Source organism: Neltuma alba, unplaced genomic scaffold (genome assembly GCF_004799145.2).
Source record: "Neltuma alba isolate B1F8T4 unplaced genomic scaffold, ASM479914v2 tig00011080_pilon, whole genome shotgun sequence".
In the NCBI taxonomy this organism is placed as follows: domain Eukaryota; kingdom Viridiplantae; phylum Streptophyta; class Magnoliopsida; order Fabales; family Fabaceae; genus Neltuma; species Neltuma alba.
The window spans coordinates 98,468-118,147 of NW_021635821.1; the positions used below are offsets into that span (position 1 = coordinate 98,468).

Genomic DNA, 19,680 nt, shown 5'->3' on the forward strand with positions numbered 1-19,680 from the left:
TTGGTCTTTGATCTTGGCTCCAATTCTCAATTGTCCTACAATAAAAAGCAATAATTTGAAGCATCAATTGTCCTAGAAATCAACTGAATACAATTAATAACCAATTATGACAATTTTAACGTAAAAAAGACACTAACTCAAAGCAAGGACTCTTAATATAAATTAAGCACAATTATCATCAAAAGGAGCCAAAATCTATGATAAATACCCTTAAAATGATATGAAATAACATAGAATAATTGGGCTAAATCACTTCCTCTAAATTGGTGTTGCAGCTCTTAATTGCCCAGTATAATCGATGCTCTAGCTTTACTGGAATGTGACAGGACTTACCATAGATAATCTGATATGGAGACATGCCAATTGGGGTCTCGTGGGCGGTGTGGTAGGCCCACAGTGCATCATCTAGCCTCAAGCTGCAGTCTCTATTAGAGGGCTTGACAATACATTCCAGGGTGCATTTAATCTCTTGATTCGACACCTCAGCTAGGCCGTTTATTTGAGGATGAAATGGGGTGGACACTCTGTGGGAAACCCCATACTTTGCCAACAAGTTAGTATGCAACTTGTTTGTAGAAGTGGGTTCCCCAGTCATTGATTAATACCTTAGGTACTCTAAATCTACTGAAGATGGTGGACTTTAGAAATTTGGAAACTGTAAGTGTATCATCTTTACGTGTGGGGATGGCTTCTACCCACCTAGAGAGGTTGATGAGGACCTTTGTCGTTCGCCTTGGGGTTCTTAATCAAAAATAAATCCAAGTTATGCAGTATAGTGCAAACTCAGGTCGTTTCACTTTTGGAAGCCTTTATTAATTACCTAAGCTAGACTAAATGCCATGCAATGTAATGAAAGGGGGTTTGGTTTTTAAGATTTAAATGAATGGTGACTAAACTAAATGCAATGAAAACAAACCTAAGCTACTATATTTTTGGTATTTTTGGATAATGATGATGGAATGGAAATGAATGATAGGAAATCTCCTGAGAATGGTTTTGATGGCAATCATAATTCACTCAAGATATTGGGAGTTTCACAAATCCATTAGGTTTTCTTAATAACAACCTCAATAACTCATTGAGTCCAATGTTTAAATCAATGAACTTCATTAATGAAAACATTGTTAAGCTCTCCTAATGTGTAATTTGAGAACGATCATGCAATTGGTTCATTGCAACCCAAAATCAACTCAATATCAAAACATGACCATGTAAGATAAGAGAGAATCAAGAGAGTTACAAGGAAACATATATGTAACTACATATATTGAAGCACAGAATTCAACATTAACCAATCCAAACTACAAATGTTAATCATTAACCAATGATTACAGTAACAATCCCAAGTTCTTAACTAACAATTTACAACTCCTAGACCTAGAAAGCCATAAATCATAGCTAAAAATTGAAAACTGAAACTAAACTCCCCTTTGAAGTCTGGAAACTCATGCCACACCACCATTCTTCAAGAGTTGATAAACCCTAGCCCTCCATAGCTTCAAGAAAAGCTCCAACCGAAGTGAATTCATCATCCATAGCAGCTAGGAGTTGAAGGAAATGAGATGGAATGAAGAAAAGGTGAAGGAAATAGATGGGGAAGAAGATGGAGGTGAAGAGGCAGGAGGATGAGAGAATATAGGTGTTCTTGATAATAGAATGGAGTGATTGGTCAAAAATAGGGTTTCTAAGGGTTTTAGGGGTCCATCTGGGTCGGATCATATGAGTAAAGGGTCTATTTTTGCGTTCTGGATCCGAATTTGACATTACTGATACGAGAGAGTTTGCCACGGTGAACTATTCCAGAAGGGAATTTTGGTGAGATTTTGACAGTTTGCCGCGGCGAACTCAAAAGTTTACCTCAGTGAACTATTCCAGAATAGTCACTGATGCACATTTTCAGACATTTTGCCACAGCACAGCATTTTCTTGGAAACTCTCATGTTGTGTAATGCTTTGGTCTTCAATCTTGGTTCTAATTCTCAAGTGTCCTATAATAAAAAGCAACAATTTGAACCATCAATTGTCCTAGAAATCAATTGAATACAATTAATAACCAATTATGACAATTTTACCCTAAAAAAGACACTAACTCAAAGTAAGGACTCTTAATCTAAATTAAGCATAATTACCATCAAAAGGAGCTAAAATCTATGATAAATACCCTTAAAATGATATGAAATAACATAGAACAATTGGGTTCAATCAAAGGTAATCTACAGCTAGGAGGATATTGGTGTAACTGTGGGAAAGTGAAAAGGGTCCCATAAAGTCTATCCCTCAAGCGTTGAAGATCTCATAGAACAAGATAGGTTGGGGTGGCATTTTGTTCCTTCTACTAACCCCCCAAACTGTTGGCATTTATCACATGCCTTACAAAAAGTAAATACGTCTCTAAACAGGGTAGGCGAATAAAATCCTGCATCTAAAACCTTCCTAGCTATTTTTTTAGCACTATATGCCCCCACATAAGGTACCATGGCAAGCTTCCAGAATAGCTCGAGCATCTACTTATGGAATGCACTGTCTAATTACTTGGTCAGAACATAATCTCCATAAGTGTGTTGGATCCTAAATATAATAGGAAGCTTCACTCCTAAACTTTTGAGCCTGAAAGGTGGTCAAGTGAGAAGGGATTAGCCCAGCAGCAATATAGTTAACTAAGTGAGCAAACCATGGTTGAGAAACAGATAATGCATATAAAGATTAGTCAGGGAATGAATCATAGATAATATCATAATCGAGTACTCTCTTCGTTTCTAAAGGTAGCCTGCTTAGATGGTCTACAACATGGTTGACATTTCCAGCTTTGTCTTTTACTTCTACATCAAATTCTTAAAGCAATAACATCCACCTCAAGAGTCTCAACTTCGATTCTGGTTTATGGAAGATGTATTTCACTGTTGTGTATCTATAAACACAACCACTTTGGAATTTATTAGGTATGGTCTGAACTTATCGAGCACAAAAACAATTGCAAACAATTCCTTCTTAGTAGTGGTGTAGTTTTTCTGAGCTACATCTAGAGTTTTAGAGGCATAAGCAATCACTTTATAAATAGAATTCTCCCTTTGACCCAACATTGCCCCCACACTCAAGTTTGAAGCATCACAAGAAATTTTGAAAGGTAAATCCTAGTTGGGAGAGGTAAAAATAGGAGAAGTAATTAACCTATTCCTCAATTCATCAAAAGTAAGCTCACATGCATGGTCAAATTGAAAATCAACATCTTTTTGTAGCAGTTTGGAAAGAGGTAGAGCAATTTTACTAAAATCCTTGATGAACCTTCTATAGAACCCTACACGTCCTAAAAAGGACCTTAACTCTTTCAAGTTGGTAGGGTAGGGTAAAGAAGATATCACCTCTACCATGGCTTTATCTACCTCAATTCTTTTTTCAGAGATTAAATGACTTAGCACGATGCCTTGGTTAACCATGAAATAGCATTTTTCATAATTCAAAACCAGCTTTTTCTTAATTCTATGAGTTCACATAGTAGAGTCAATTCCCCTAATGTCAGCTAGTTGCCAACCTAAAGCTCCCCTCTTCCTTCTAAGGACTCCTATTAAACTAGCCTCTTCATATTTAGTTAAAGAACCAGAAATAATGATAGGCAGTTTGTTCTCAGGCTTAAGATAAGCATATTTGAGGTTGGGAGGTAAATCTTTCAGTTCTAAAGTTAGGGGTTGAACAATAGAGGGAATTAGAGTAGAAACATTAGGAGAGTTAGAGAAACTCCCCTTTATAGACTCTTGTGACATGCACTTTCCAGTTTCACTTGGATCCATGATGCTTGCTTCATTCCTATCGGATGTTGCACCAAGCTCGAGTTGGTTTACAACAGCAACAACCTTAGGTTGGTTCAACTTTATACCTACAACATTATTAGAGATTAGATCATTCGAGAATTGTAAGGCATAGGGTGTAATCTTAGAATGTTTATGAGTAGCAATTGAGTCAGAGAGTATTGGCCCTTTAACCAAAGTCTTTAGGACATGAGGTGGTGAAGCAATTGAAGTCTGAAGTTCAGTATGTAAAATCCTAAATTTTGGCTCATAGATACAAGTAATAACACAAGGAAAGGATGATTACTAAGTCCAATGCAACGAAAGTCCCAGAGATCCCTCAGAAGGAAAAAGAGATTTTCTAAGGGTAAATGTGTAAAACAATAGTGTTCAGGGACTAAAGAATGACAAACTGGAAACAACTAAGTGCCAGAGGTTATGCCAGAAACTTGTAAGAGATGGTTCCAAAGATTAGGCCAAAGGAGGGACCAAATTGTAAAGAACAGATTCCTAGGCCAAGTAGGGACCTAATTGTAAATAATAAAAGTTCTGGTTGGCCAATGCTCAGAGTTGGCAAAAAGGGCCCAAATGACTTAGAAAAATTCCAGAAAAATAGAAATAGGATCCCAGAGCCGATATAAGGCTAGAAATGATGAAAATGCCCTAAAGTTATTCTATGGTTTTGGACAATTTGAGATAGTAACTTAAATTGAATTATTTAAGTTATGAGACGGCCTCAAATAATCAGGAAAAACTGGGGAATAGTAGTTGAGGAATTTACACATATTGTAAAATTAATTTTGTCCCCAGAAACTGACAAGGTTAGCTTTAATTAAATTTAAAGCCTATTTATACCATATTCGGAGAAAGTCAAAATAGCTGTCTAGAGTTTGACTTTTGACCCGAGAAAAATTAGAGGAATTTCCTGTGATGAAAGGGAAAGAATGAAACCCAGAGACAGATTAACGGAGTTACGAGCCGATAGAAAGAATTCAGAGAAGGTAACCCTGATTAAGTATTATTTAATCATATTTCTAGGAAAAGGAGAAACAAAATATCTAAAGACCATCATGACAGCATTGAGTCAGCATGCGAGTCACCAAATCAAATCATGACACCCATGAGTCAGCATGCTGAGTCACCAAATGTAATCATGACACCTACGAGTCATTATGCTGAGTCACTAAATGCAATCAACGAGTTATCATGCTGAGTCACCAAATGCAATCATGACACCTATGAGTCATCATGCTAACTCAGCAGAAGATATTTATAGACAACATAAAAATCAAAACGCAATATGGGAATATTTTAGACAATCCTTTGTCTACCCGTTATAGTGAAATCTCTACTGCGTGACTCAGTAAGGTTAAATAGCCTGTTAGTAGAGCTAATTATTTTCATCTATGCTCCTCTAAGATGGTGCCATATATGTACTTAATTAAGATGAGAAAATGGTGCTAAAACATGTCCCAGTGGTACCGGGTGAGTCAGGACTCAAAAAAGTACCCTATACAGTGCATAATGGCAAAATAGGTAGAGGAATGCCTAAGGGCTATATTTTGCACGAATTTTATATTAATTTCTTTCCTATTTTAATGCCAAAATGATGAAGAAATATGGAAGAGACAAGTGTACGGTTAGATGGAAAAAGAAGATATTACGTGTACGGTTGGATGCAAAACACGTGTACGGTCGGATGCAAGACACGTGTGCGGTTAGATTAAAGACATGTGGCTTGATGATGTAAGCATGATATCATCAAGATGACATCACCCTAGACAAGTGTCACATTTCTTAGAGAGAAAGCTTACTTATTCAAGAAGAAAGAATGGATGGCCGAGATCGAATCGGAACCGATGGCTAGGATTTGTTCTAGCTTTCTATAAATACCCCCCCACCCCTCCATTTCGTCTAAGCTCCTTGAACCTATGGGGAAACTCTTGTAAAATCATTTCTAGAGAGAGAAAGAAGAGGGAGAAAGAAAGGCCAAGTGATCCCAAACCAGATCAAGCTCTAAAATAAGTTATGAGTGCCGTTTTTTATGTAGTTTCTACCTCCCTTGTTATTTTTGAGCTGGTGGTTGGTTTGAATGGATTTTTGATGATTGAAATCTTATGGGGAGGTGCTGCACGAAATTTATTAGAATAGGAAAAGATGGAATAGATGTTAGAAACATGTTTAAAGGCTTGGACACAACAAGAATCAAGTGGTTCTATGTTGATTTTGCAAGAAATCCAACTTTTCCTTAGTTTGTAGTTCTATTCGGTGACTATTCTAAATGGTTAGGATTGGATTTTGACTGTTTTGAGCTTGGAAATAGATTCTACATACAAAATTATGTGGGGATAGTATATGGAAATAATTTTAGGAAGGTTGGAATTAAAACTCAAAAGTTAGAGTTCAAGTATGTTCAAGAAAAAATCAAGTAGAGATAAGTTGATGACTTGATTCTAATAATTTTTTTACATCATGTATTGATGTGTTTAGGACCTTAAAACATCTAAAAGGATATTTAATGGTGTTGATCGAAAATCAATAGGGTTGGAAAGACAAGGGAATCAAAGGAAAAGTAAGAGGAAAGCAATATTACAAGGTAGTGAGCTTACCTATATTGTGTGCTTGATATGTATGCTTGCATGATGTGATTGTGTTGGCATGATGTGACTAAGCTATGATGAAATATTTATAAAGTTATGTTTGCAAGTTTATGTTATGCTTTGCCTTGGCAATATGTTATGAAAGTATGACATGCTTTAGCTTACTTTCCATGGCATTCATATGTTAATGTTATAACATGTCATGCATGTGCATTATGTCTTGCATGCTTATGGGTAGTGTTTGCTACTAAGATTCTCCTAAATCTCACCCCTTCCTAACCAACCATTTAGTTCAATAAATGGTGGGCAATAATGGCACGAGAGGCAAGGAGAAGAAAGTGGAGAATTATTGATGTTAATGAATGATGTTATTATTCAATGTGTAATTCTCCTATTATGTAATTTATGTAATGGATGCCAATGATGCCATGTATTTAATTACAATGTTTTTGGGGATGAATAGAAATGTATGAGGATGATTGGAAAAGTATAAACCCAATTTATGTATACCTAAGAAATACAAAGAATTAAAGTAAGAAGAGGTTAAGGGATAAAACGTAGGTCCTGGGACAGTGAGTTTATAACTCTAGTTTGACCTATCAAATGAATGAGTTAAGCCATGAAATTTGGCAGTATACATCCCAGGCTCTAAAATGAGAGCTAGATCACCTTAATTGGATGTGTACACAAAGAGATGTGAATTTTCAAAGTTAAGGCACAAAATCTAGGAGTTCCAGAATTTACCAAATGAACAGTAATTTTATTGATTAAACTGTACGAATTGAGCAAAGATAAGTCCAATTGGATATTTTTTCCTTAAATATATTTCAAAGAGTTTTCTATAGAATTTTAGAGCACCTCGATACGATTTTTATAGAATTAGTTATATATGATTTTTCAAAATTAGACCTGAAATCTGAATTTAAACAGTGAATAGTAATCCAAGGGCTTGTATTTTGACCTGCTTGGACCATAACACTTACAAATGCGTACTTTGGGGGGTTAAAGGTAGGAGGTTTCATAGGAGGTGAAACAGGGGACTCAAGTCGCGACCTCATGTCACAGAGGCTCATATCCTCAGATTTTGCTCCACTCTCAGCACCGACTACATCTTGATTACTTGCATCATTAGATAACAAACCCTTTCCAGGGCCAACATCAGTTATAAACGTAGAAATGGAATCAAAACTTCAAGGAAAAGAAAAATCTTGAGAAGTAAAAAGCATGCTATCAATTTCTAGGAAATTAATGCATGGTACCTCATCTCCACAAGAACTAGAAAATGAATAAACAGAAGAGAGGGAATGGAAGTATTCATCATAAGCACTTAAAGATGAGTCACGCTCATAAGATTTGTGTGATGGTGCAACAGAAGAATCAATCAATTTAGGTGAACACATGTCATAACTATCATGCATATGCAGCTCATGTTCATCCCTTGCTTGCTTAACAGCTAAATCAATGGCATTTAAACCTATGAATGCAGAATTGTCAAAGAGGTAACGCATGGCTTCATTCATATTAAAAGTCACAACGTGATCCCCTACTTCCATTGTTATATAGCTATGTTTCATACTTATGATAGTCTTAGAAGTTTGTAGGAAAGGTCTTCCTAAAATCAAAGTACTTTCATTTGTTAGTTCACTTGACATGTCCAAAACATAAAAATCAGCAAGGAATACTAAATCCTTGACTTGAACTAGAATGTCTTCTATGATTCCCTTGGGATGCCTGATAGACATATCTGCTAGTTGGAGTACTACACTTATGTCTTTGATGCTATTTATCCCTAAAGCTAAATAACTAACCAACGCATGAAGTTTATAGCGGCTCCTAAATCTAACAACACTCCCTTAATGTGAACCTTTCCTATGGTACAGGGGATGGTGTAAGATTCGGGATCTTGGCAATTAACTGGTAGTTCAACTTTGAATAAGTATGAAAAATTAGCACTTACTTGAATTCTCTCAAGAGGCCTAAACCTTTGCTTGTCATTACACAGTTCCTTTAATATTTTAAAGTATTTAGGGTTTCCTCTCAAGAATTGAATTATGGGCACATTAATTTCCAGTTTATTAAATAATGTGTAAGCATCAAAATTTTTCTTACAAGAGAAATAGGCTTTAGGAAAAGGAAGGTTTTTAGTACATACCTCATTACCTACTGGCTTAAAGGCTCCTTGTTTACTAGTCTCTGTCTTGTCCTCCTTTTGCTTGCCTTTGTAAGCTGAGCTCCCCATAGTGTTCTTATCTTCCGGTATAGCTTCTTGAGGTACTTAGTCTTGTGCTTGAGTTGACTCCTCTTTTAGATTAGTTTGTGCTCTTACCCTCTTCATGAGCTCTTCTTCTTTAGAGCTTTCAAACTTACCAAGCCTCATTGGGGAAAGTGAAGGACTCTCTACCCCTTGTTTAGAATCATCTTTGTCCACCTTTTTACTTTCGAAGTGAATCTTTTTACCACTTCTTAGAGTTATGGTGTTAAGGCCCTTTGATCACTGTATTGGAAGGAATGCTACCTCCACTTTTGGCTTTTATGTCATTGACTGCATTAAACAGTTGGGTCAAATGAGTGGTGATATCGGTGTTCTACAAAGTGAGCTCCTCCAGTTTCTTATAAACATTTGAGCTATCTTTCTGTATCCCTTGCAATATGGTAGTTATGGAGATGAACTTGTCATCACTCTGCTTTATTCACCCCTCTATGTTTGTCATCTGATCAGCTATGCTCTTCAAGAGCTGTGAAGTGTCATCTCCTCTTGGCGGTGGTTGAGATACCATAGCCTGTTGTGAGGTTGTCACCAGTGCTCTTGAAGGATCTTGAAATGTGCTTGAAGAAGCCCCAGGATTGTGGAACTGATTGCCTTGGAATTGATTTGGTCTATTTGCTCCCCCGCCCTATTTGAAATTTGGATGATCTCTCCAACCGGGGTTGTAAGTGTTTGAGTAGGGGTCTCTCTTCTGATATTGCCTATCTCTTCCTTAGTACATTGCATTGACCTCTTCTACCGGCCCAGGGCAATTTGGAGTAGTATGCATCAGAGAGTCACAAACTCCACAACTTGTAGCCATTAAAGCAAGAGACTATGGTTTGTTGTAGTGGAGGCTTTCAACTGTATTCGCAAGCTTAGACATGTCTTGGGCTAGCTGTACCAAAAGTGGATCTTTTCAGATTTAGGGTCCCTTGAATCCCTTGAGCTCACATGTTGTCTATTAAGAGCAAAGGTCCTTATTAACTCCCATGTTGCCCTTGGTTCCATATTTTCCACAGACCCATTTGCAGCGGCATCCAAGACTTACGTATCATATGTTAACAACCCATTATAGAAATACTGTACCAAGTGCTCCTCAAGAATCTGATAGTTGGGGCACCAGGTTAGCATCTCTTGGAATCTACTCCAAAATTCAAAGAATTTCTCAAATGGCTCTTGCTTAGCTGCCGAAATTTCCTTATGGGCAGCTAAAACCTTTGTGGTGGGGAAATACTTATCCAAGAATACTTTCTTCAAACTGGTCCATGACTCATAAGCATTGTGCATGTAGAGCGGCAGGTTCATGTACCATTTTTTAGCTTTGTCCTCCAAAGGTAAGTGAAAAACCTTCCACATAATGTCATTAATACTTACTCCTACTAACTTCATGGACAAGCACTACATATAAAGAGTCCGGAGGTACAAGTATGGGTTTTCTTCTATAAGACCATAAAACTTAGGTAATGAGTGGATCAATTGACCTTTAATTTCAAAATCTGCATTAAAAGTAGGAAAAGCACCAGGCATAGGTTCAAAGTTCCCATCAGATTGAGTTAGTTCCTTAATATTTCTACCCCTAGGTTGTAACACCTTACGTTTGCATCCTTATATTATGCCAAGTTAAGATATTTGGAGGCACAATCTTAGGTTACTGGGTTGAAAAATCTGAGTTTAAAAATTTCTTTTCCCGCATTACTATTCACTGTAACCTTAAACTTGGTATAACTTTGGAAAATCATAACTAATTCTAGAAAAATCGAAACAAGGTTGTTCCAAGTCTCAATTGAAGCTCTTAACATCATCTATCAAGGAAAAATGACCTCAGGTTCCTCTTTAACCAGAAACGCATCCGATTTTAATTTCAAAAAGTACTGTTCATTTGGTCATTTTTCTATTTTTCAGGATTTTTGCCTAACCTCAGAAAGGCATAACTTCTTACAAAGAGCTCCGATTGTGACGCTTTACCACTCATTTTAAAGGGAAAAATAAGATCTATTTGCATGCCAAATTTCAGGGAAAAAGTCAACCATTTGACTAGGGTCTTAATTGGTCAAAGTTTGGTCAAATTTAGACCATTTTTATCCCCCTTTTTCACTAATTCTAGCGCCATTTCGTTTTTCACTATAAGCATACCATAATCACATATTAAGGTACTCTACCATTAATATACATCCAAAAAGGGTATCATGTTATGTGTTCATGATCAGAATATGCTTACATGGCTTGGAAAAGAAAGGTTTTAAACCATATAATACAATACATAGATCATAATTTTCTCAAGCCATGATTACTTCTTTTCCCTTCTCTTTGGAAGTAGTGGCACCTAGGATATCATGTTATAGGAGGAATGAGATTTCATAGAAATCCCAGTAGCATTGAACATACAACCATCAGGTCAACATGCATAAGATGTCATGCTACATGCAGTAAAATAACATTGCTAGTCTTTATGCCATGCCATAACCATTCTGTATCCATGTCATCATCATGGAGCATATAATCATTCTAGTCAAAACTCAATCATGCAAGAGCCAAGGCATACATTGCAAGGAGTTCACATCATCTGTGCATAAACATTCTCATGGCACATAAACACACATAGCAGAAACACCAAATGCAGGTCAACAAAATAATTGCAAGTTCACGCTACCTCGGTTGCACGCTTACTGTTTCCTCCTTGTTTCCCTTCCTTAAGGTCCTCCTAGGTTTCCAGAAATTGCCTATCAACCATACAGTAAGGGTATGGTAAATTCCATATCCAGTATATCATTCTTTCTCAATATAATGCTACCCTTGTGCCTTTCAATTTATAATTTCTGTATACCTTTCCTGATCCTTTGACTATGGTCTGACCAAGCCTTAATCCTCAATTAAGGTCTTGGAATTCTTCCTTAATCCATGATTAATCATGCTTTCTTGGTTAATCACTAACCCTTAATCCTTAATCCAATATTTAATTAAGGTCCTCAAGTCACATAGTCATTAGTACAACATAATCCTCTAAGATTAAGTCACTAATCCCTTATGGATTAACCATTAATTATTCTCTAATCAACATGATTAACCTTTAATCATTCCTTAATCAACATGATTAATCATGATTAATCATCCTTCAATTAGCATAACTAATCACTAATTACTAGTTAATCAGGGTAGCTAACCTTAATTACTTACTAATCTTTAATCAAATAACATGATTAATCTTAGCTATCACTAAACCATAATTAATCAAGGTAATTAATCCTAATCTTCCTCAAATAAATAATTAACTAAAAATAATTAACACTTAGGGAGGTAAACATACCTTAATTAGCCCTTAATCGGTGATTAGAGGTGTCTAACTTTGCTTTCTCCCTTTCTCTCTCTTCTTTCTTCCTTTCTCTCTCCTAGAACTCAAGAACACAACATTCCCTCACCAAGCAACCATCTTGGCCGAAATGTTCATGAGAGGAGGGGTATTTATAGGCTTTGATTTTTCAAAATTCCAAGAATGCCCTTCAGGAAAAAGATGCGATCTCGGCCGTCCATTTTTTTTTCTCTCACTTTACACATGGACAAATCCTAGAGCACACACCACAAGAAATTGACACATGGATGGACACCTATTCACCATCTGATTTTCATGTGGTAATAAAATATTATTTTAATGTTTTGTCTCTTATTTCCCTTTATGCCCTTGAACAATTTGAAAAATTCCAACTTTGTCCTCCCCCTTAATTTGGCCAAAATATTACTCTAAAAATTGGGAGAAAAATGACTCATTCAGTATTCAGTACAATCCACTGATTATTTGTGTATTTTCGGTCTGATTTTCCAACAATCCTGTCCAATTTACTGTCACAAAATTTTGATTTCAACACCTCCTTAAATTCCTCTCATTCCAAGGATATTCCATGATTTTTCTCAAGTTTTACCTCCCTCCATAATTTTCTAAATTTTATTCCGTCAAAAATCAATATTCTACTGATAATAATTCAGTAATAAATATTCTTTAAGCTAACCTCTGTACATCCAAAAGTGGGAAGTAATTTTATAAATTAGGATAATATGTCACATAATTTATCCCTATTTTTCCTTGAATTTTTGAGGCCTCTATATATTTTAAATAATGGAAATTGGCTAATTTTCCTTAATTAACCAAAAATTCCAAAAATTACAAATAATTCCCTGATAAATTATTTTTATCCTATATTCACCTTCTAAGCCTCGAACATTATTCTGTACCCTCTTTTCTATTTTTCATGATTTTCTAGGAATTTTCAAGAATTTTGGACATTATTTCCAATACTGCCCTTTCTTGATCGATCTTTTCAAAAATGACTGTTATGTCCCTATCCTGATTTTTCCTTATAGCTTGGATACTCTACCAGTCTACTATACTATTTGACCTTAGTCAGTCTCAAATCATTCATCAATTAGGATAAAATTATCAGGGTGTGACATAGGTTATTCATTAATCCCATTCTGGACATTATTTTCTCCATGGCCCTCATTACCACCATTATTAGGTCTATTATGGTTACCATTCCCATTCTGAAACGTCCTGCTTTTAACCCCTTAGAGTATGCATTCGTAAGTGTTATGGTTCAAGCAGATCATGATACAAGCCCATGGATTTAAAATTTCAACATAATTACTCAGGTTACTATTCACTGTTTAAGTTCCAGATTACAGGCCCAACTTCAAAAATTCATAACTAATTCCATACAAATTTTATTGAGGTGTTCTAAAATTCTATGAAAAGCTATTTCAATGCTCTTTTAGGCAAAAATATTCATTTAGACTTATCTTTGTCCAATTCGTACAGTTTGATCAATAAATATTACTGTTTATTTTGTAAAATCTGGAACTTCCTAATTTTGTACCTCAATTTTGAAAATTTGTATCTCCTTATGTACACATCCAATTGAGGTGGTCTATCTCTCATTTTAAAGCTTGGGATGTGTACTATGAGTTTACCAAATCTCGTGACTTAACTCATTCGTTTGATAGGTCAAAATTGAGCTACAAACTCACTGCTCCAGGACTTACGTTTTATCCCTTAACATCTCTTTACTTTAATTCTTTTTATTTCTTTGGCATACATAACATAGGCTTACTCTTTCCCATTCATGCTCATACATTTCTATACATGCCATAAGCATTATAATTAAATACATCGCATCATATGCATCCATAACATAAATTACATAATAGGAGAATTATACATTGAATAATAATATCATTCATTAACATGAACAATTCTCCACTTTCTTCTCCTTGCTTCTCATGCCATTATTGCCCATCATTGATTGACCTACATAACATGTACACAGCAACACACAAGCATACAACATCAAGCAATGACAATAGGTAAGTTCACTACCTTGCACCTTAAGCTTTCCTCTTACTTTTCCTTTGACTCCCTTGACTTTCCAACCTTGTGGGCATTCAGTTAACATCACCAAACATCCTCTTGGATGTTCCAAGGTCCTAGACATAGTCACATTGATCACAAAATCTATTAGAACCACTAGATTACATAATATTCAAGACTAGCTCTCTTGAACATCAACCCTTTCTCTTGGTTTGAGGGTTTTCTTTCTAGCTTTTCTAACGTAAATCTCATCACTTTCCATCCTTAAGATCTATTTCTTGTCAATTAGGACCACTTTAGATGGCCTTAGTGATTGAGCTCAAATTATTCTTATCTTTTGATTACATCATCCATGGTTTTGTTGCATTTTCTGGCTCTTTTGGCTATAATTGAGCTTATTTCAGATTAAGAATCCATGCATTGAGTTAGTGTCTTTTTGAGGGTAAAATTGTCATAATTAGTTATTAATTGTATTCAATTAATTTTTAGGACAATTGATGCCTTAAATTGTTGCTTTTCAGTGTAGGACACCTGAGATTGGAGCCAAGGTTGAAGACTCAGGGCACATAGAGTAAAAGAGGAGCCTCTGCCATGGTTTGCTGCGGCACACTTCTGCCTTTGCCATGGCGAACCCAACCTTCGCCGTGGTGAACTCCTCGTATCAGCATATCCAGACCTGACCATTTTGGGAAAAATTGACTTGTCCACTTCCATGAACTGACCCAAACACGTCATATTCGGGCTAGAAACCCTATTTTCGGTATGAATGAGGTCACACATGGACATCTAGCCACCATCCACATTTTCTCTTCATCTTCTATCATTCTCTCACCAAACCTTAATTCCTCCATCTTCCACTGTCACCTTCACCCATGGGAAACACTGAGTCAGTTTCATTGGAGATGCTTCAGTATACCATGCATGGTTAGGCTTCTTCCAGCTCTTGAAGATAGATGATTGGCATGAGTTTTAAGAGCTTAAAAAGGGGAGTTTCAGTTTCATCTTAGTTCTAGCTATCTATTTATAAATTCCTAGGTCTAGGGTTTGTAAATCCTTAGTGAAAGACTTTGATTGATCTGTAATCATTAGTTGATGATTTCCATTTGTAGTTGGATTGGTTAATGTTGAATTTCATGCTTCAATATATGTGGTCACATATATGTTCTTTGTAGCTCTCTTGATTCTCTTCATCTTGCATGGTCATGTTTTGATGATGAGTTGATTTTCTGTTGCATTGAACCATTTGCATTAACCATTCTTAATTACACATTAGGGAAGCTTAACAATGTTTTCATTAATGAGTTCATTAATGTAAGCATTGGACTCAATGAGTTATTGAGGTTGTTATCAAGAAAACCTAACAAATTTATAAAACTCCCAAATCTTAAGAGAACTATGATTGCCATGAATCCATTTTCAAGAGGTTTTAGCAATTGATTCAGTACTTGATTTCCATCCATTTCATCTTAGTCTCATAAAAATCTAAAAATACATTTACATTCTATTGCATTTTATCTTAATTGCAAGTCTCAATGAAAACCCCCAACCTTTTTCAGCTCAATTTGCATTACCATGGCATTTAGTTAATTTAGGATCATAATTTCGGCTCCACAAGTGAAATGACCCAAGGTTGTGCCTATAGTACAATCCTTGGATTAATGTTGAAATTGGCCCCAAGGTGTAAGTAAGACAAAAAGGAGATTTCACTTAGATTCAAGAAGATCAAATCTGAAAATTTTGTTTCATGGGTACTGTTCACGCAGAAATTCCAGAATTTTTACTCAATTTTGAAAATTCATAATTAATTCTAGAAAAATCAAAACTAGGTGGCTCCAAGTCTCACTAAAATATCCTTAAGTTTTATTTAAAGGAAAAATAGTTTTAGGAACCAATTCTATGCTGAACAGTACCAGAATTGTACGGAATTTGACACTCTTCCAAAGGTTAAACACTGTTTCCAGATTTCAGACCCTAACTTTGAAAAATCACCATAAATCGTACACATATCCAAATGAAGTCTTCTACCTATGAATTTAAAGGTTACAGAGTGTACTTTAATCATGTCAAATTTCAAAATCAGATACAAAGAGCAACTTATTTGAAATAGGCATCAAATCAGATGCTATAACCATCACATACCTTGATCTTGAAGCTTGAACCTTGTTCCTTCTTCTTGGCCTTCACCCCTATGTTTTTCTCTAAATTTTGGAAGCATTTTCCCTCTATAAATAGCTACCAAAATTCTCTTTCAAGGTGGGGTATTTAAAGCCAAAACTTTAGCTTGAATGGACCAAAATGCCCTTGGTGGCTAATAGAAAGGGTAAGGGCAATTTTGGAACTTTAAGTTAACTTTTTCATCATCATTGCATCATCTTCTTGCATCATCCTTACCTCATCCTTCTAGAAGATGCCAAGTGCCACAAAAGTGGTGGAGGAGAAGGGAGATTAGATCCTAGCCGTTGGATCAAAACTTAATCCTTAAATTTCCTTTGAATTTACTTAGCCCACGTTTCTCTGGCTTTCTTTATGGCCTTCCAGAGCTCAGAAATTCTTCTGTCTGCTCCCCAAATTCCCTTTAATTCTAGAGAGTATCTATGAATTTTCTTAGGCCATAACACTTCCTTTAAGCCTTGCATAGAAATTCATTTACTAAAATACCCTTTTATTGGCAAAACCGGCTTTTTAATTTATTACAGCCATTCAACTGGCCTTTTGGTTGCAGGACTAATTTTATACATTTTTGAGGACTCTTGCTATTTCAAATAATTACCTCAAATGGTATACTTTTTACCAGCCATAACCTCATAAATTCCATTTAAGTTGCCTCATGGGTATTTTCGTCTTTTCTCTTCACAGAAGAGCCTTAGAATATTATTTCTCATTTTCTAGGATTTTCTTGGAATTCTCTGTATACTCTTCCTTTTTACCCCTGTTGGTCATCACTTTCTGAATTTACAATGTAGTCCCTACTTGGACTTAACTTCATACAATTCTCTCTTTGAGGTTTCTAACTTAACCTTTGGCCTATATCTAACCTCTTTTCTCTCTCTGGGCCTTTGAGACTTTACTGGAGCCTCTAACTTGATTATACTTGAGCCCCTGAAAACTCTTACTTTACAGTTTAGTCTCTAAAACTGCTTTGACTTCCTTTCTCATCTTTGGGACTTCTGCTCAAAAGGGGCCTAGTAGCCTATCCAATTCAGGCTATTCTGGTACTTCTAGGCCCAAAAGTTGGGTGTTACACATTCCCAAGTGTGTATTTCAAAATTAAGGCAAACTCAATGATTTCAAATAATGCTTAGTGAGTTTGAGGTGTATGAAGTGCTATATAATCTCAAAGTATGTGCAGAAAGCAAAGTTATGCAAAAAGAGTAAGTCTAGACACTCAGGAAAATTTTTAGTGAAAAACCAGATCAGGTCATGACTTGGGTAATCCTAGTCGCGACTTGAGTTCACAGAAAGCAACCTTGAAAGGAAAAAGAAAGGAGATCATGACTTGAAAAAGTCCAGGTCGTGACTTGAGAAGACTGAGAGCAATACTAAAAAATAGAAGGCTGAGGTCACGACAAGCCACAAGTCAGGTCGCGACTTAAACACTGAGGTCGCGACTTAAAGTCACAGAGAGCTACTTTCACAAAACATTTGAAAAGTTTACTAAGTACTTCAACCAGATGCTGAACAAACTATGCACAAAGTTCAAAACTTCAAGCAATTGGCTAAAACACTCAGGATCAAGCTAGAACAAAATGCAAAATACTGTGCAAGAATGTAAATACAAATGTATGAATAAACAAGATATTTGGTTCTATTTCTTAAAAATTTTGATACTATGAAATGCAAGATCTAAGTTCAAAAACTAAAATTCAATGATAATCGACCCAAATCACAATGGTAAGGAAAACCAATTACTAGGGAACCAATTCAATGGCTCCCCAATAACAACAGCGCCATTGATCGAGGCCGGATTTTCACCTTTTAGATCATCAAGAAAGTGAATTGTACCAGAAAAATACAGTATAAGATGCAACTAGTCATTCTTCTCGAGGAGCTTATTATTGGAAATCCTAGTATAGGTTGCTTATCAAAAGCATTGTAAATTTGGGTGAAGAAATAGGGGGGTTTCAATTGTTAAAGGTAGTGTAAAAAAATGAAAAGTGTAGAGAATTAAATGTTTTTGGTATTTTAAATGAATGAAAAAGCATTTTGGATTAAAAAGGAATTATAGTTAAACAGTCTCTTGATAATGAAAACTTAGATATCACTGCTCTCTAAAATGATTGGGAGTTTTTAGAAAACCTCTAAGTCTGAAGAAAATCCCAAGTAATCACTTGGGTCTAATGTCTTAATCAATGAAAACTCACCTTAATCAATGTTAACAAACATCTATTAAAACACTGTTGAAAACCACTTAGAGTGTAAATGGAAGGATGATGCAAATGCCCTCGGAATGTCAATCAACAAACACAGAATACCAAGCACACAAATTAATCAACAATAATCACTGATAATCAAACTAAACACAAGGATTCAAACTGAAATATTATATAGATTAATTAATATTAACATCATCCAATCCAAATACAATAAAATAGTCTAAACACAAGATTTACAATCATAAACCAAGTCTGATACAAGTGCAGAAAGTCTCTAAATCTAGAAATATTCAACATAATACTAAGCGATAGAATCTAGGAAGGAATAGAATCAGATCTTGGAGCTCCATTTTGGTTAGCACGCGGATCCTGAAATGATTTTTAGTTGGGAGGCATTAATTACAAGGGAGAAAAGCATTTAAGGGAGGAATGAGTTTTCATATTTAGTTTTTAAGTTTCCATCTCCATCTTCATCTTCATCTCTCTGCATTTTTCAGTCTTTCTGGAATCCTCAGTCCAGATCCTCCATTTCCCAACCATTTGTTGGAAATTGTGCCCTAGGGGCCAATCATTATGTTTTGAACATTGTTCATTTATGAATTTATTAATTATGTTATCATATTATTTGCATGTTTACTGTGATGACTATCCTTGGATAACTCATGGTTTATCCTAAATGTCCCTGGTCGGTCATCTATGTGGGAGCAAAGATGAAATAAGACCAGTATGACTTTAAAGATATATAGAGATATAAATTAAAGTCATAGGCACATGTAAGAGTACATGGCGTTGGACCGACCCGCTATGAGAGAGCTGCATGGGTTAAGTCATAAGCTTCTCTCATATACAAACCATGTCACTGTGCCCTTTGACCTGAGATCATCATGGATTCCTACATGAGAAACGCTTAGCTTTGACCTAGTCAAAAGTCACTTTTGACCGAGTGATCATAAAGACTATGTTCAGGCTTAATGGTTTTTCATGCGGAGGAATGTAAATGGTCAAGATGGAATTTGTCCCTCACATTCGTAGAGAGACATTACTGGGCCCCTCGATGAGTGAGTCTGAGAAATGTATGGCCATACTATAATGGAAAGGTAGTTCTATTTCTATACTCAGACTACTCAGGGATCGAGAAAGTAACGGTCATGAATAGGAGGATGACGTTCTCCATGCCTCATCCATGACCAAAATGTCGTGTGACAAAAGGGACGCGATATGGTTGTATGAAAGGTTGCATTGTTCACTGATCCTCATATGTTTTGGGTAGTCGTGATGTCTTGCTAGAGACCGCTTACAACTTGTGAGTCATTATAGTTAA

The 19,680-nt window shown here is 35.9% G+C and overlaps 1 protein-coding gene across 1 annotated transcript; it reads right to left on the reverse strand.

Moving 5' to 3' along the window:
• Positions 1-244: 244 nt before the first annotated feature.
• On the reverse strand, positions 245-595 carry LOC114761080 (uncharacterized). The gene has a single exon (XM_028950401.1). The coding sequence runs from the start codon at positions 593-595 to the stop codon at positions 245-247; it is 351 nt and encodes a 116-aa protein (XP_028806234.1).
• Positions 596-19,680: the final 19,085 nt, after the last annotated feature.

Bases quoted from the DNA above. Each gene is read 5' to 3' on its own strand.
- LOC114761080 (XM_028950401.1), bottom strand. From the start codon at position 595: ATGACTGGGGAACCCACTTCTACAAACAAGTTGCATACTAACTTGTTG.